This window comes from Ipomoea nil, unplaced genomic scaffold (genome assembly GCF_001879475.1).
Source record: "Ipomoea nil cultivar Tokyo-kokei standard unplaced genomic scaffold, Asagao_1.1 scaffold1043, whole genome shotgun sequence".
NCBI classification, from domain to species: domain Eukaryota; kingdom Viridiplantae; phylum Streptophyta; class Magnoliopsida; order Solanales; family Convolvulaceae; genus Ipomoea; species Ipomoea nil.
Genome location: NW_017617471.1, coordinates 14051277 through 14069983, shown reverse-complemented (window position 1 = coordinate 14069983; position 18707 = coordinate 14051277). Strand labels below are relative to the sequence as shown.

Genomic DNA, 18707 nt, shown 5'->3' with positions numbered 1-18707 from the left:
AATGCCAAAGCCTTAAGGTGCGTCAATTTACTCTTTAAGGTGCGTGAATTTACACTTTAAGGTGCGTATTCTGAAAACATAAGGTGCGCTAATACACATATAACCCAAAAAAAAAAAAATGCAAATGCAAAAGCTTTCGGGTGCGTCGATTTACTCTTTAAGGTGAGTGGTTTTAGTAATTAAGGTGTGTCGTCTATCAAACTAGAAGTCGTGGCAGAGAACATCCCAAAGTGGGATCCATCCACACCTTTGAAGATATTTCTTCTGGTACTTTATTACAGGCTAAGCCTGATGGAAACATCTCTAGAATGAAGTGATTCATGGGATCATCACTTCTTAGATTTTTCATTGGGCTTGCTTCTAGCAGTAGAGCGAAGTGATGATGCTGACAACTCGAGTGTGGATGTAGGTGAGGGTTCCAATGGGGTGTTACAGCTCGCTAAGGGGGTTGTCTTTCTTCTTCCTTATCTGGGAAATTGTTGTCCTCATCGGAAGAGATAACTACAAGGACTGGGTCTTTGGCTGAGTCGCCCACTGAGTATCCTCCTTTCGCGGCCTTTCTCTGCATCAACATTGCGTGTCGCTCCTATTTGGCCATGTGTCTTAAAAACAACTCATTATACTGCTTGGCTGTGATTTTGCCTGATGCTCCCTCAAAGACATTCTTCCTGGAATCCATTTCTCTTGCAAAGAAAACAAGAAGGAATATTACACAAGTGTTAGTTAACCTCATGTTCCCTTGTTGGCTCTTCCTTCCCTTTTATAGGCGATTAACTTGGTCACATGCACTGATTTTAGACATTCCGAATGATCATTCAATGTTGTCCATTTCTCAAACTCCAAATGCCTTGAAGTTCCCACATCTAAAGCTTCTGATTTCCTTCACGAGAAAGCTTTAATGTGTTGACAATGAATATACTTGTCACTTATCTGTGCAATTGGGTTAATACTTTAAAATGTGTCATTTAATTGTTTAAGGTGCGCGATTTCAAGTCTTAAGGTGCATTAATTTGTGTATTAAATGACTTGTAACAAAAAGAAAAGAGTTTCAACTGCCAAAGCCTTAAGGTGCGTCGATTTACTCTTTTAGGTGTGCGAAATAACACTACAAGGTGCGTGGTCTAGAAGCATAAGGTGCGTTAATACATATTTTTACAAAACTATAAAGGTCATGTACCAAAGCCTTTGGGTGCATGGTTTCAGCATTTAAGTTGCGTGAAATGAAAGTTTAAGGTGCATAAATTTCAATATTCATTCATAGTTTAGAGGTATATTTAAACCTTAAGGTGCGTTAATTAAGTGTTTAAGGTGCGTCATTTATAAACTTAAGGTGTGTCAATATGTGTATTCACAAGGGTACCTTTGGTTATAATATTATTGTAGCATATTTTTGAGAGGTGTAAAAAATGATCTCTACAAACGAGTCACCGGAGGGCTCGAGGAAAAGTACCGTGGTGGCGGAAGACCAAGATCTCCTTGAGAGAAGTACAAAAAAATCGAAAACAAGTGGGGATTCTCCAAACACCTTTGTGGAGGGGGTTGCAATGGAAGGTGTTGAAGTTCAGGCTGAAGGCGAGGGGCAGAAAGCAATTCCTGTTAATTCTGGACGTTGATTTAGACAAGAACAATAGCTCATATTTAACCGCATGGGAGCTGATATATATATATATATATATATATATATATATATATATATATATATATATATATATATATATATACACACTACAAGAAAAATCACGATTCGCGACGGAAAAATTCCGTCGCGAAAACGCAAAATTCCATTGTGAATCGCGTTTGGTGATGGAATTTTGCATTTTCGCGACAGAATTGATTTCGTAGCCTCCAGGCTTGTCGTATTTCATTTTGCAACGGAAATAATCCGTCGCGAGCGGTGGCGACGGAAAATCACAATGGAATTTTCTATCGAGAAGTTGGCGACGGGAATCATTCCGTCGTGAGTCTGTCACGGTTTCGGCAACGGAAATGTTTCCTTTCTTCGCCATTGTGTGAAAAAATATCCGTAGCAAAACTCATATTCCGTCTTCTATTGCCATCGTAAAATATAACAACAGAAATAATTTTCGTCGCAATTCCGTCACGATGCTATCCGTTGCAAATTTCGTATTCCGTCACAAAATTCTGTCGTAAGAAAATGACGGAACAAATTCTCATTACGATTCAGCCGCTAACTTTTCCGTTGAAAATTTTGTCTTCCGTCAAAAAATTTTGTCGTAAGAAAAACAACGGAACAAATTTTTGTCGCAATTCCATCGCTAGATATTCCATTGCTAAAATCATATTTTGTCGTGATTCTGCTAAATAATTATTGTTTAGTATTTTAGTAATTATTATTATTTTGTAAAAATTATAATGTTAGTATTTAAAATGTTAATATGCAATTATATTTATAAACAAAAATACTATTAATAAAATACAATATAATTTGTATTATAAAACTAATACTGTTTTATAGTAAAAAAAAAAAAAAATAATGTTGTACTTAATACAAATTAATATTCTAAACAACAATATAATAATGTATAAAAAATCAATATCTAGTTCAATCCTTTTGCGATGAGGTTTATGATGAAGTACCAGCTCTCTCACTCTCAAGAGCAAGCTGCTATATAAGAAGCATAGAAGTCTTCAAATTCTGAATATCATCTTGCATCTTTGCAGAATTAGCATTATCTAATGATTGCGATGTTGAGGTTATATTATCCGATGTGTTAACATTAATTGGACCACAAATGAAGCTACCATATGAGTCAAGTCCATAAACTCTTCTTTTCTTATCATGTCCGCCAACCGCAGACTCTCATCTACATCCTCTCCATTTTGTGTTAATACTTCCCTTTGCAATGCAACATGCTGTTACAAAAGTTAAAAAATTTAGTACAATAGGCACAATAAAATCTCAACATCAACTCAATAGGCACGCTAAAATAAAATCACAATGATTCTATTACAATAATCTTAATAAAGGTTTCTACCACAATAGTGTTAAAAAATCTCAACTAATAAACATATATTGTTTTCAAGCACATAAAAATGTTAACATCATAGATATCAACTAATAAACATATATTGATATCATTCTTCTCACTAGGCAAGAGAAGAATCTCATATTCTCTATGATTTTGGCATTACTGCATTTATATATCTCAGCGAGCAGATGATGCATCGAATATATAGAACTATAAGTGCTCGAGAAACCACAGTAGCAATGAAACATAAATGTTCAAGCAGTAGTTTGAATATCAAAAACAAGAGTTTGAAAGCAGTAATTTAGATTTTTAAAAATAATTGTATTGTAATAATGTGTGCTTAATCATATTAAACGTGGTTAAATTTTAATTAATTTATTTAATAAATATTGTGCCATGCATGATGCATTACCCGAGTAGAATTATTTTGCTAGATCAAATTAAATAAAAAACTTTATAAATGAATAAACCCCATATTTCATATATATATATATATATATATATATATATATATATATATAATTTAATAACATTAATAATTTTTAATAATTCATATGCAATTTCAGTTTTACATTAAATTTTAAAATTTTCCACTTGTAATAACAAACCTAGTGCACAATTCGACAATTAAAATGTTATAAAATTTACTTTTTCTTTAGAAAGATTATAAATTTTACTTAAAATTTAAATATTCTCACGACGGAAAAGAACGACTGTCACAAGTTCCGTCGCTAAACTCATACGTGAAATCTATATTTGCGCCAAACATCGCAATAAAATTTATTTTCATTGTTGATTCAATCACCGTAGCGAGATGGACATGTGGGGCGTCTTGGCAACGGACACGATTCTGTCATCTCATTCTGTAGCGAAAATAAATTTTACTTAAAAAATTAAATATTTTAGTAACGGAAATAACGATCGTCGCACGTTTCGTCGCCAACATCAAACATCAAAATTATCTTTGCTCTAAACATCGCAACAAAATTAATTTTCGTTGTTGATTCCATCGCCGTAGCACGACAGACATGTGGGGCGTCGCATTTTCTGTTGCCAATATGTTAACGTATTGGCTACGGAATAGATTCCGTCGTCTCATTCGGTAGCGAAAATAAACTTTACTTAAAAAAACAAATATTTTAGTTACGAAAAAATGATTGTCGCAAGTTCTGTCGCCAACCTCAAACGTCAATCTATCTTTGCGTGAAATATCGCAACATAATTAATTTTTGTTGTTGATTCCATCGCCATAGCGCTACAGACATGTTGGACGTCGCATTTTCTATCGCTAATGTGTTAACATATTGGCAAGGAATTGACTCCATCATCTCATTCTGTAGTGAAAATATACTTTACTTTAAAAAAATAAATATTTTAGTGACGGAGAGAACGATCGTCGCAAGTTCTGTCGCCAACCTCAAACGTCAAATCTATCTTTGCGCCAAACATCGCAACAAAGTTAGTTTCTGTTGCCGATTCCATCGCCATAGCACGACAAACATGTAGGGCATCGCATTTTCTGTCGTCAACGTGTCAACATATTAGCTAAGGAATTGATTCCGTCGTCATTTTCTGTAGCAAAAATAAACTTTACTTCAAATTTTAAATATTTTCGCGACGAAAAAAATACCTGTTGCAATTTCTATCGTCAGCCTCCGTCGTCAATTCCTTTGTGCAAAGATTACATGGGAATATTTTCCACTTTGCGCCAAATATCGCAACAGAATTTATTATCGTCGCCGATTCTGTCGCAAAACCGTGATGGAACCATCGGCCGACGGCCGTTGCCTTTGCCGTCACCGTTGTGGTGACATAACTTAATTTTGTCGCAAAATCCGTCACAAAAATGTGGGCGCCAAAATTTCACAGGTTTTTTCTCAAATTGCGCCAAAAATTGCTACGGAATTGAATTCCGTCACCATTTCCAACGCAAAATCGTGACAGAGCACGTTTTGTAGCGAAAACCGTCGCGAATCGACAACGGATTACATTCCGTCGTGATGTTTCCGTTGCGATTTGTGATTTTTTTTGTAGTATATATATATATATATATATATATATATATATATATATATATGATTTTGGGTGTATATGTCATTACGCAATATCCGCCAAGTTCTTGAGACATTAAATTAAATTATTTTCCTTGTTGAAATATTAGATATACCTACCACCTGACAATGATCATTATTTAATAGGCAATTATCTAACAAGGCATGGAAAATGTTACTTCGTCAAATCACAAAAGCTTTGGTTAAGTAGATGTTAGATTAGGGTTTGCAATGGGTTGGGGAGTGCTACATATTTTACCCAATTTATTTTGTATGTTTTTCATCCATTTTCACTCTCAACTTGTATTGGATGAGCTTTTTCAAAACCTATCCCAACGCGAATGCTTACAACATATACTCACCATTTATTATTTTATCAAAAAATTTAAAATAATATTTAAATTACTTACATATAATAAAATAATAAAATTCATTAATTATATTAGAACATAAAATAATAGAAATATTCAAATATAATAACTAAATTGTTAATAAAATAAACTAATTAGTTTAGAAATAAAAATAATAAAATATTAGTAAAAATTCCTGAAACTTTTATAATTAATTATATACTAGTACTTATTTTACTCTCTCTCTCTCTCTCTATATATATATATATATATATATATATATATATATATATATATATATATATATATTATTGATCGGATGGGGTTTATGCAGATTTTGTATATAAAACTCGAATCTAACCTAATATATCACAAGTTTAATTTTTTAAGACCCACCCACCACCCACCATTTACAATTACCCAAAAACCTCGAACCATGCAAGGTGAACTCGATTGGATATCCGTGGGACAATTTGAAATTGTTATCTCTATGTTAGATGCACTCCAAATGTGAAAACTCTCAATAACATTAAATATTTTATAGTTAATTTTTGAGCAAATACCAATTTTTGTCCCACGAGTATTAGTAAAATGACAGTTTTGGTCCACATGTTTAATTCCTACAAGTTTTCATCCACGACTATTGTTTTAGTGCCAAAATTCATCACGTCGGTCACCTCTTCGTTTAAGACATGCCGAAATATAAAATTATTAAGGGTATTTTCATCATTTTCAATTTAAGATTCCAATTTGAGCATAGATAATGGGATTTAAGCCTAAAATCTATCCCAATTCGCAGTTCTCCTACTCAAATTAAGGTAAGATTAGGAAGAGAACTGTGAATTGGGATCAATCTTAGAGCTTAAATCTCTTTATTCATGCTCAAATTGGAATCTTAAGTTGAAAATGACAAAAATGCCCTTAAAATATTTAAATTTTGACATGTCTTAAATGGATGGGTGACTGACATGATTAATTTTGGTACTAAAATAATAGCTGTGGATTAAAATTGATACTAAAACAATAGTCGTTAAAAATATGTAGGAATTAAACATGTAGATCAAAACCGTCATTATGTTAATACTCATGAGACCAAAATAGATATTTTCTCGTTAATTTTTTATTCAGTTCTACATGATGATGCGATGTTTTTAGATTTAATCTTTGATTCATAATTAATTGTATTGTGTATTTTGATTTTGATAATAGTTTTAAATTTAATCAATCGTTGTTAGTTTTGTCTCATTTTCATAAAAATTTAACGGCATGTTTGGTTCGCCGAAAATATTTGAGAGGAAATAGAATTGAAATTTTATAAAAATACAAATTAAAGGGAAGATTTTTTAAATAAAGGGAAGATTAATTACATTGTTTGGTTGGTGGAAAAATAAATTACTGCGAATAGTGATTTCACTGTTTGGTTGTGTTTAGAATTATAAAAATAATGAATATAAAAACAATTATACTGCTACAAATAGTAACAATAATAATACTATTAATAATTATAATTAAAAAAAATTGATGATAGCATAATTGTTTTCATAAAAAAAACATTTACTTTTCGAATTAAATGTTTATCAAGTAGGTTGGCTGAAGGGTCTTATTGGGTTTGAATTTCTTTCTCATTTTGAAGGGAAAAGAAGGATATATGCGGTGAACGTGGATCGAACACGTGACCTTCAGATCTTCAGTCTGACGCTCTCCCAACTGAGCTATCCCCGCTTGGTGGTACTGTGTTTGCCGATTTTATATATTACCCATCTTCTATTTGCTATTAGCAAAAAATTATTAACTTGACGAATTTAGTAAATTTGGACAGCCAAATGATATATAATCTACCCAAATTATAATTCAATTATTGCAAAGCACAATTTCTCAATGTCAAAGCTAAACACTAACTCACCATTGAAGCATAGGTAAAAATGCAATTTTGAATTCCATCAATTAATTCACTAGAGAAAATCTTTAAAACATTTTTTTTTTTTTTGAGAAGAAAACATTTTTTTTTTTAAATAAAGACAAATTAAATTACGAAAATTATTGAATATTTTGGGACTACATGAAACTATCATAAACCTTATAAATTCATGAACTATTAATTGATTCACATATTTTATATGCAATTTGAATATGTTGGGATTATATGCAACTATAATAGATTGTTAACTTCATGAAATATATTAACTGATGATTCAGAAGTTTTTTGATTAGTTTTCTACGTATAAATGTATAATTTGAACATCTTGGAGCTAGGAGCAATTAGTAATTGATCTGCTTCACTAATGCTCAAACATTTACTTCCAGTTTCATCATCTTTAATTTTGTTTTCATAAACATCGAATATGATAACACCCTTTATACCTGGATATATCATATACGTTTGGAATATAAGGGTGTGTTTGGGAATCCGAAAAATGATTTCTGGAAATTTTTTTTTGAGTTTTCAGTGTTTGGATGTGTCTGGAAAATCAAGTCAACGGAAATCATTTTTCGTTGATTTTGAAAAATATGCTTGTTTTGGAGGAAAATGACTTTTCCTATTTTTTTGGGAAAATAATTTTACACCAATACCACATCACCACCACTACTACCATCACCACCAGCTCACTACCACCATCACCACCACCACCAGTACAAGACTACATACAATATACCACCACCACCACCATACCACCGCAACCACACCACCATCATCACACCACAACCACCACCACCACCAGTTATTATTATTATTATTATTATTATTATTATTATTATTATTATTATATAACAAATAACACCACTACCACTGCACCACCACCACCATTACCATAACCACTACCACACTACCACAACCACCACCACCATACCACCACTACTATATATAATAGAGTATAGATTAATTTGGTTTATAAATCCTTAATGTTTTAACTATACTATCCTCATAGAGGAATATAACATTGAGTTCATGACTTTGGGATTTTCCATTTATTAAGTTGCATCTATGGTGTAGTAGGAATCAAAAGCAAAAATTGTTAGCTGAAATGAGATAGGGAATTTAAACACACTACGAAATTGATTCTAGAGCTTTTCAAATACTTGGTATTTGTATTTGAATTTTTTTTTTCTTTTCGAATGCTACTAGCTCTATTACATTGTAGTATTTGTATTTGAATTTTAGTTGTAATAGATTTTGGAATTTGGAAATGTACGAGCAACTACATCAGTAGTTTTGCTCAGTTTTTGAGGAAGAAAAAAGCAACATATGATTTTTTGGCTGATGGAGAGGTAGGTTTTTTCTTTGGGGCTTTGGCCCTATTTGGTAAATGACTGTTAGTTGATAGTTGTTAGTTGTTAGCTGATTCGGTTAATTAGAGGGTATAAGTAGTTTAACATTAGTTGATTGTAGGAATGTGTTTGGTAAATTAACTAATTAGCTGATAGCTATTTGGTATAATTTCTTTTCTCAAAAAAAACTAATTGAAAAAGTTGCTTTGAGCAGCTTTTTGAATTTTAGCATTTTAGAGTTACAAAAAGCTAATTAACCAAACATTTATATTGATTTTTTAACCAAGTCAAACAATTAATAATGATCAAATAAGTCAAAATTGACTAAAAATCTAACTATTTTACCAAACATGACCTTTGTTTTTTCTCCCGCAAGATTAAATTTTTGTGGGGTCCATATAGTGAGATAAAAGAGAAGATTCCCCCACGCATAAAAGCATATTTCTAAAAAAAAATTCTTTTGATTCTTTCGCATGCCATGTTTATTAGGGCTAGTATTAGTACTCTATATATTTGAGTCACATTTTGATTTCCTATCCTAGTCTCCTCTTGTATATATTCACCTTGTCTTTACAGTTGTAAGATATTCATTCAATACAATTCTATCAGTTCTCATCATGTTCATATTGTTTTAAAGTTTTTGGTTTTTTTTTTCTCTTCCTCTCTCTCCTCTATGCTACTTGGCCTTCTTAAAAATTGTGCAAAAACCAAACTAGTATAGATGAGCAGGGTTTTTTGCACAAATTTTAAGATGCCAAGTAGGAGAGAATGAGGAAGGAAAAAAATGACAAAAGAAAAAAATATATATATAAACAAAAAAAAAAAAAAAAAAAAAAGCTATGTTAACGCGCTCAGTGAACACATGGAGTGCATGGACCCGACTAGGCGCTTCTAGTGTGCTTCACGCGCACTAGAGGAACCAATTGTTTTGATTGGTGCACTAGAGGAATCAATTGTTTTTTTTTAGTGGGGCTCACTTTTCTTCCAAAATCCCGGTTCTCCTGCAACAATTCATTTTCTTCTCTCTCCTCCATATAAGCATTACAACCTGCAAAAATCATCCAAAATTTGCCGTTGTGGATGCTCTTAGGGGTCCCAAAGAGGGATATTTGTCTTCCAAATCATCTCCTCCTATATGCCATGTGGCAATTTGGAAGAAAATTTTAACAATATGCAAATATACTCAAAGAAATAAAATCTAATAAAACTGCAGTCATAGCTAATTTAAATAAACTCAAATAAATAAAATTATGACCCACAAGGCTATCTAAATTAGTTTGACCGATCACCCCAAAAACGTTGCTTAAGATTGAGCAAGGATTTTAAGGGCTTAAGATTTTTTTATTTTTTTATTTTTGAAAACCAGGGCTTAAGATTAATTTAGTACAAGTTGAAAAACCTAATGTATTAAAAAAAATAAAAATTACATGCTCGGTGCAGGGAAGTGGCAAACATATGTATGGCAGTTTTCTGGGTTATTTTTCCTTTTATATAATAAGATGATGATGTGGAGATAGATAGACATGGGTTGATGAAATAGAGAGAAATATAGCCATACATTGTAAATGGCTTTAGCATGAGTTTTAGTAGTGGTGAATTGTACCACAACTTCTGATATCACATTCCATTGGATTTGATTATATGCAGATTTATGAAATATAATGAACTTGTGCACATTCTCAGTTTCCATTTGGGTTTAGAGGTGTATTTATTATGGTGATCAATCCATTTCAATTGGATGTAATTGTCAATAATAAACCTGCTTAAGAATGCAATATTATAATAATAAACCTGCCAAGTACACAGTACAGTAATGTAATATAGCCTAAACTTGCAATAGAACTGCCAAATCACATTGGAATTCAGCCGGCAATTTGCAGTTCAACCACACTGCAAAATCACATTGCAACCTACAATATGTAATATAACCACCTGTATGTAATCTGCCAAATTCCATTTGTTTCCAACCAAATATTTAAGGAAAGCAAATTTTTTGTTCATCAAAAAATAATTTATTTGGCAACTCGGAGGATGCCATTTGCTATTAATTATAAAACAAGTCCTACATCAACTAATCGCCCACAATTGAAGGACCTAAAATGCAAATTTCCCATGATATTATTAAGATGTGCAATTTCACCAAATATGAAGTATTCCATGCACACACGATATGTCCTAGGGTTCACCTGAACAAAAAGTCCAACTTCCACACATCATAGATTACGAGAACTATCTTACATACACCTGATAGAAAACCTAAAAAAGTTGGCACTCGGTTGAGAGCTAACTATTATACAGCTGTTTTGGTAACAGTAATAAAGTTCAACTACTTGTGGAAAGAGCACGAAAAACAGCAATGTTTACCTAAACCTGGGCCTCTTACTTAGGCTGCTGCTGCTGCTACCGAGATTTTTTCTCTCTGGTGCACGGGCTTTGCCAAAAGCCTTCATTTTCCTCTTCCTTCTGTCCTCCTCACTATCTGAATCGTCTCCCTTCTCTCTGTCTGCATTACTTGCTTCCCTTTCTAACTCCTCCCATGTTTTTCCTTCATCTTCTTCAGAGCCTTCTTCAGAATCATCACCTTCATCATCCTCCGACTCCACTAGTGACTCGCTCTCAGCATCCTCTTCATCTGAAGACTCAGGCTCTACATCTGAGGGCACATAACCACCATCAGAATCCTGCGAGTTATCAGATTCAGAATCAGAGGCCTCCAAATTGAGGAACTCCCATCCACCATTCTCAATGAAATCCTCTGGATCATCGGTGATTGTTTTTAGTATCTGCCTCCAGTTAAGGTTTAACCTGCTTTCATAGTACTTCAGGTCTGTCGTGTCAAGCCATTCCTTAATTCCATCCAGTGCCGTTGAAGGGATGGAATCAATCCGCATAACATCTCGCTTGAAGTCCTTGAACACAATTGTCATGTCAAAATTCTTCTGGCCCAGCCCCACCCTTTCCAAATTGACAATCTCAATCTCACCAAGTGTTATTACAACAAAAGGTGTCTCGACAAGCTCAACAAGGCAGCTTGAGGTTGGGACAATAAAAGCTGTTGATTTGTGGGGCACACCATGGAACCCAAGTTCTCTCAATGGCTGATCAAATTCCAGATCAAGCGCTTTAAATTGAGGCTGCCCCCAAAGATCATTAACTTTGTTTATGAAGTTCTGGAATTCCATGTTTATCTTATTTTTCCTCTCCCTTTCTCGCTGCTCCTCCTCAATCTCATCAGGATCATAGGCAGATCTTTTTCCACCACCAATCGTTTGAACCACATCCATGACTTCAACATAGAATTGGACATCCTTGGTTTTCTTGTTTCCCACCATTATGTGATTGTGCAGATGAAAGTGGAGCAGTGTGATCATTTCCTTCTCTGCTGGCTGGAAGAATGCATGTTTGATGTTGCCATACATAATATCCACTCTCTCATCTGGCCTTGAAGTTCCATAACGAAATCCATTTGTGTGAGCTTCTAAAGTACCAGGAAGTTTTCTCCCTCGGCCACCAAATACAGGACGGATCCACAAATCAGTCAACTTTATAGGCTTAAATTTGGCTCCTGCAAGTTGTAGTTTCTCCTGTGTCACTAAGGTTGCCCTCTCAGCCTTTTCCGACTCCCGAGAGACAACCTGCCTGCGGAGAGTTCTTATCTGTTGGACTATTTCACTAATGTGTCTTGTGTCCTTCGAACGAAAAGAAACTTCTTTAACATATATAGACCCCTGAAACTTTAGTGTGTTTGAGTCATGAGGATTAAAAGGCGTGCCAGGCACATTAAACATTAACCTGATATAGCAAGTACGATTTGTATCCTGTTGACTAGATACACTTTTCACTGTGGCAACATGGAATGGAATCATGCTTCCATGGATAGGTAAGAGGACAGACTCATTCTTCTGATCAACCTGAATCATCAAATCTTTGGGAGAAGGTAGGTCATTAATGTTCCTATACGCAATTAGATCTCCACTGGTTCTTACAGCACCACGATTATCTGCCACCCCAGCACTGCCTCCTGTGAGCCTCCTTAAAGTTTCTTCATTCTTTTGACGTGCCAATTCTGCCTGGTGTTGCCTCCTCAGCTCCTCTTTGGATGCCTCATGGTTAACAGACCTGAGTGTTGCCTTAGATGGGAGTCCTTCAGCACGATCAGGCTTCACCTTAACTTTTGTCTGCACTTCTTCTTCATCTCCATCCTCATTGAATGAGTATGCCACATCTTTTACAGCTTTTGAACTCATAGACGTCACCACCTCTGGGGAAGTTTGTCCAACAATAACTGTATCAGCAAGCAACATTGAAAACTTTCCAGTCTTTGGGTTTTTTGTCTCTGTTTGCAAATTCTGAAACCCAATATTCACATTAAAAACCATTCCAGCTTTCAGCAATCTGTCATTCTTGCCATTGAGAATCAACCCTGACTCACGGAACTCGAGGCCAATACCAGTCCCTGCTGATTTGGTCACACTTGCAATCAATTCAGGTGCCTCCTTTTCAATTATGGAAATTGCTGCTTGGTATGCTTCGCCAGCCTTCTTACCTGGACTCAGAGCACTGATTGCTGCATCATGGGCCTTAAGGAGGACTTCATAAGCCTTGCTTTGCATTGGGTTTGCATCAATTAGAAAAGTGCGAGCAACATTCGAGCAATAGCTATTGTAACGTGACCCAACTGCACATATGATCACACTAGTTGAATCATAGTAAAGGTTTTGATCATTGCTCGAAGCACTTGGTTTCAGATCAAACTCTCCCCCACTCTGAAAAATTGGTGGGTAACAGATATCAACATTTTCTGCTTTCAGCTTCACCTTAATCCTTGCAGGTTCAAGTATGACCTTTTCAGTATCACCCATAAGTGAAGAATGAGTTACCTTCTTTTCTTCATCAATAACCCTTTCGAGTTTTGGGACCACAAAATGCTTCATCACAGATGAAGTCAAATAAGCAGCTTTCTTCACATTCATTATCTCAGCTGCATCCTTGACAGCAAACAGGTCAGAGAACCCACTCGCTATGTCACTAAGTTGAAAATTAGCATTATGTAATTTCTCATTCCACGTCTCTAAAAGATTCCCTTCAGGGGCCTCTCTTGCAAGGTGTCCAACTACAGGGGTATCATGACCATTCTGAGCATGAATGGCGTTGAATATAGCATCCATTGATTCAGTTCCATCATCATTTTTGGCTTTAATATGCATAACAACATCCACACCTACAGCATCCTTAGCAGATTGTTTCACAACTTCAAGTAAGGATGCCTTTTTCTGGCTACACAGAAAATGGATCTGCTTCTTCATGAATACCATAATTGTATCAGGAAACTCATACCCAACCAACCACATGTTAAGAGCTGAAGATTTTAAGTACCTCAAATCCTCTGATGGAGGAGGAGTTCCTATTGCAATAACTTCTGAAGAGCCCCAAAGTTCATTATTGTATTCATCCCAGTGAGAGTACAGCATTTTTAAACGCTTACTGAAGGTATCCACACTTATACTATAAGTGCTAGGTGCTCCAGAAGCTTTCCCATTAGCAGCCTTAGCATTACCATTTCGGTTATCAGCCATAGGAGAAGATATTCACAGGTCTAGCGGCGTAATAATAGTTTTAAGATTGAAGTTTGATGTATCACCGGAGACTACAAAAGAGTAGTATTAATCAGTTCCCTCTGACAAACATAGCATAACAAAAAAGAATGATCGTCCCAAACCTCACTGAAAAGAACATTACACCATTTTTTATTTTTTATTTTTGAAAAAGAACATTACACCATATGATCTCTATTTGTTATCAAACTCCATAAAGCAACAAAAGTCATGAGTTTCATCTTCCAGACAAAAAAGAAAATGACCCATACCAACTTCATCCAAAAGAATAACGCTACATCTAACCTACGAATACCAAGAACATTGTAAAATTTACAACCTCATAGCTCTTCATTCATTGGAAACAAATTTTCAAATTTAAAATCTAAAGTAACAACAAATATAGGAAATGACCATCATATTAAAATTTCAACTTACTCATCTCATTAAAATATCTTATGCCTCATTCTCATAGAACTGAAGAAAAACAATTAGGCATACATTTTTTTATGGTTTCTTTTTGTTCATATTTGATTTTAAATCCAATCTGAATTACAACATGATTTTAACTGACACTTAATAACAACTCACTGCCATAGTAACAGATTTTCCACATTTAAAGCAAACATTATTACTCAAGTTGCAGTGAAAAGTGTCGCCTTTGTCATTAACACTTTATAATAAGAATCTCAAATCAAAATAGCATCAATCCCATAGCACAGCACATTGTTTTTCCAGAAATCAACACTTATCGAAACCAACCTGAACAAAATCCAAACAGGGAAACGGAATATTCCAAGAAACTCAAAACAAAAATTGATAATATTCGCAAGAACTCACACTCGATTGATCCAAGAATATGATCACTCGAATCCTCAATCACTTCCAATGCTTCTTCAACTGTTAAATAAAAACTATTAAAAGAATTTTTTTAAAAAAATATAAAAAATTGCGAACGACGATGAATGAGAATCGAATACCTTACATAATTGAAGTTTCTAGGAAGATCGATAAGGGTTCCCGGATTGTTACGGCGAAATTATGGTTAGAAATGCTAACATCCGATAGATCAACGAGTGGATGAATATCCGATGAAGTGAAGAAATGGGGGCTGACGGAGAGGGAGAACTGGGGGTGAGGGAATAGGGTAGATATTTGATAATAGGCTATCAGTGGGGTCCTCGCTATATTGATTAATGACTCCCTTTGTCCTCCTTGTTGCCCAAAATTACATAACTAGTGTTATACTCAACCTCTTCTTCTATTTGTGTTTTTTTGTTAACGTATATGTTTTTGAATTATTTATCATAATCTAATTGATTTTTTTTTTAGTACAATTTTACTCCTTTAGAGCTTGTTTGGTTCATGGAAAAGAACTTCCAAGAAAAAGGTTTTCCTAGAATTTGAGGAAAACAAAGTTTTATGATGTTTGGTTAATGGAATTTGTTTTTCAATGGAAAACTAATTCTTCAAATATGAGGAAAACAAAATCTGAGCACAAGGCTGGTATTTTGTTTTCCACGGTAGAAGGGAAGAAAAGTTTAGCTAAGTGGACTATTTTACCCTTATGTTTCTTTCTTAATTACATACATATAAATAGCAATCTAGGGTTATTTGTTGCCTTCCTACCGTTTCATTCCCCATTCTTCGCTTTCTTTTCTTCTCACAGCTTTCTTCCTCCTCCAGTTCTCGCCCTTTCTCACATCTTTCTTCCCACAGTCCACAGTTCAAGCACGACACTGCTATCTCGCCTCCGGGTAAGTTGTTTCTTCTCACATTTTAGTTTGTTTTATTCTACTTATTTTTTGTGTAATTTTTGATTGATTTTTGAATATTTTTAGTTCTTCGCTTTTAGTTGCTGTCAGACTAATGCTCCGCATAGATAAATTTTTCAGAGCATATTTGTGTATTTTTTTTTTCGGGGAAAGTGGAGGGATGATACTGAAGATGAATTTCAAAATGTAGAGCCAAGCTTTGTTCCCTGCAAATATTTCACTGGTTTTGCATAGCCTTTTTTTAAGGTTCTCCAACCACATCCTCAACCTTCTCTGCTTTCTTTCTCTTTTTCCCTGCAAATATTTCACTGGTTTCTTTCTCTTTTTCCCTACAAAGATTTCATGGATTTCACTGCCACTTTAGCTTCTTAGGTGTGGCAGAAGATATGATAGGCAGGGACTTCTTCATGTTTGCGGCCAAAAATTCAATTTTGTAGCTATATTATTTAATTTATTTGTATGCTCAAAATAGTATTTTTGTTTCATTCGTGTATTACTGCCTTAACTTTATTTTGCTGCCAAAAAATTGCAGCAATTATTGCTCTTTTTTCTAGCATCTTACTTATTTCTTCTTTTTCACTTTGTGCAAATTGATTCCAAAATATTATCATATCAATTAGAAAAAAAAAAAACAATCCATTTATGTTTCTTCCTACCCATTAATGCAGTCATGGCTCGTTTGGGTATACGTAGAACTGCTGAAAGAAGAAAAAAGATTGTGGCTGCTTTGTCTGTTTTTTTAGAGATGTATACTGCTGTTAGTGCTTTCATACTATTAATGGCATCAGCTGCATCTCTCAATAGTTATAGGCCAAGCACTAGGCGTTATTCACTTGAGAGTTATCCTAAACGAGAGTATGTTCGACGGATTTTGAATAATAATGAGTCATGCATTTCACTACTTAGGATGAATTTGCAAGGTTTTTACAAACTATGTGAAATGTTAGAGAGCTTAGGAGGATTAAAACCAACAAGGAACATAGCTATTGATGAACAAGTAGCAATCTTCTTGCATATTCTTGCTCATCATGTTAAAAATCGAGTCATTCAATACAATTTTAGAAGGTCAGGTGAGAGTATCAGTCGGACGTTTCATAAAGTGTTGAATGCCATAATGCATTTGCAAGGTCATTTGTTTAGAACACCCGAACCCGTTCCAACAAATTGTACCGACAATCGATGGAAGTGGTTTAAGGTACATTATCATCTTAAATATTTTTGAAGTATTATATATGTTGGGGGTTTTTTTTTTTAAAAAAAAAAATAAGGTTCATATTTTTTGTAGAATTGTTTAGGTGCTTTAGATGGGACATTTATCAAGGTTAATGTGTCAAGTTCTGTTAAGATTAGATATCGAACTCGTAAGGGAGACATTGCAACAAATGTTTTAGGTGTGTGCACTCCTGATATGCAATTTGTATATGTTCTAAGTGGTTGGGAAGGATCAGTGGCGGATAGTCGAGTTCTTCGTGATGCAATTAGTAGGACACATGCATTGAAAGTGCCACATGGTAAGCTTTGTATAGGATTAAGTTTATTAAATAGATATTGTCAACTAATTATGTCACTTATGTAGTATATATTTTTTATATAGGTTGCTATTACCTAGTTGATGCTGGTTATACAAATTGTGAGGGCTTTCTAGCACCTTTTAGGGGCCAAAGGTATCATTTGAATGAATGGCGTCAAGGTTATCAACCTACAAACCCGCAAGAATTTTTTAATATGAAACATGCAGTTGCCCGTAATGTGATTGAGAGGTGTTTTGGGTTATTAAAAATTAGATGGGGCATTCTTAGGAGCCCATCATATTACCCTATAAAGACACACAATCGCATTATTATAGCATGTTGTTTGCTCCATAATTTTATTAGACAAGTGATGCAATTTGATCCTATGGAAAGTGAACTTGATGAGTTTGATCCAGCTGAAGGTGAAATGAATTTAATAAATACAGTTGATCCATCTGATGCTTGGACAAATTGACGAATGAAATTAGCAAATCAAATGTTCAACCATTGGCAAGCTTCTAGATAGTTTTAGTTGTATGTAGAACTCTATGTTTGTATTGAACTACTCTATGACATTTGCTTATGCAAGTATTTTAAATTGTTATGTGTGTTTAAATTGGTATATTTGTTTAAAGCCATGACATTTATATTAACTTTCAAGTTTAGCACATAATTATGGCAACTGCTGACACGGGAAGCTCAAAAGTAAAGAACAGGAGGTGGACTCATGAAGATGATGCTATGCTAGTTTCTTGCATGGTTGATTTGCATAATATGGGAACAAAAAAGTCTGATACTGGATTTAAAGCTGGCTATTTGGTTGAGTTAGAGAAAATGCTTGCAACTAAATTACCTAACTCAAATATAAAAGCTAAACCACACATTGAGTCCAGAGTCAAAACTTTGAAGAAAGAATGTAGCATTGTCCATGATCTGTTCACAAATAATAATAGTGGATTTGGATGGGATGATGAAAGGAAGATGGTTACTGCTGAAGATGATGTTTGAGATGTTTATTTAAGTGTATGTCCACATTTGCTATATTCTTCATTTGTTTTTCCAGTTTATACTTTTAATTCACTGCTTTTACTGATTTTTTTTTATTAACTTTTTTTTTGTAGAGCCATAAAGAAGCTGCCCAATATAGAAGGAAAAGCTTTCCTTTTTAT

The 18707-nt window shown here is 34.3% G+C and overlaps 2 protein-coding genes and 1 non-coding gene across 4 annotated transcripts; 1 reads left to right on the top strand and 2 right to left on the bottom strand.

Annotated features, from left to right (window-relative positions):
* Positions 1-7040: 7040 nt before the first annotated feature.
* TRNAF-GAA lies at positions 7041-7113 on the bottom strand. Its single transcript has one exon. It is a non-coding gene; the product is annotated as a tRNA-Phe (tRNA).
* Positions 7114-10743: 3630 nt separating this feature from the next.
* LOC109181946 (FACT complex subunit SPT16-like) lies at positions 10744-15394 on the bottom strand. Of its 2 annotated transcripts, none has more exons than XM_019331927.1 (3): positions 15233-15394; positions 15093-15152; positions 10744-14305 (listed from the first exon to the last, which is right to left on the bottom strand). In XM_019331927.1, exon 3 carries the CDS (start codon positions 14232-14234, stop codon positions 11019-11021), a length of 3216 nt encoding a protein of 1071 aa, XP_019187472.1. In that variant the 5' UTR covers positions 14235-14305; positions 15093-15152; positions 15233-15394; the 3' UTR covers positions 10744-11018. The 2 variants fall into 2 exon arrangements, with proteins under 2 accessions (XP_019187472.1, XP_019187473.1); XM_019331928.1 differs by having other exon boundaries at positions 15238-15394.
* Positions 15395-16697: 1303 nt separating this feature from the next.
* On the top strand, positions 16698-18013 carry LOC109181306. The gene is made up of 3 exons (XM_019331058.1): positions 16698-17222; positions 17313-17538; positions 17622-18013. Exons 1-3 carry the CDS (start codon positions 16698-16700, stop codon positions 18011-18013), a joined length of 1143 nt encoding a protein of 380 aa, XP_019186603.1.
* The last annotated feature ends 694 nt before the right edge of the window (positions 18014-18707 follow it).

Excerpts from the sequence above, each read along its gene's own strand:
- LOC109181306 (XM_019331058.1), top strand. The coding sequence starts at position 16,698 with ATGGCTCGTTTGGGTATACGTAGAACTGCTGAAAGAAGAAAAAAGATT. Across the intron at positions 17,223-17,312 it reads ATCGATGGAAGTGGTTTAAG|AATTGTTTAGGTGCTTTAGA; the intron begins GTACATTATCAT and ends TATTTTTTGTAG. Across the intron at positions 17,539-17,621 it reads TGCATTGAAAGTGCCACATG|GTTGCTATTACCTAGTTGAT; the intron begins GTAAGCTTTGTA and ends TTTTTTATATAG.
- LOC109181946 (XM_019331927.1), bottom strand. The coding sequence starts at position 14,234 with ATGGCTGATAACCGAAATGGTAATGCTAAGGCTGCTAATGGGAAAGCT.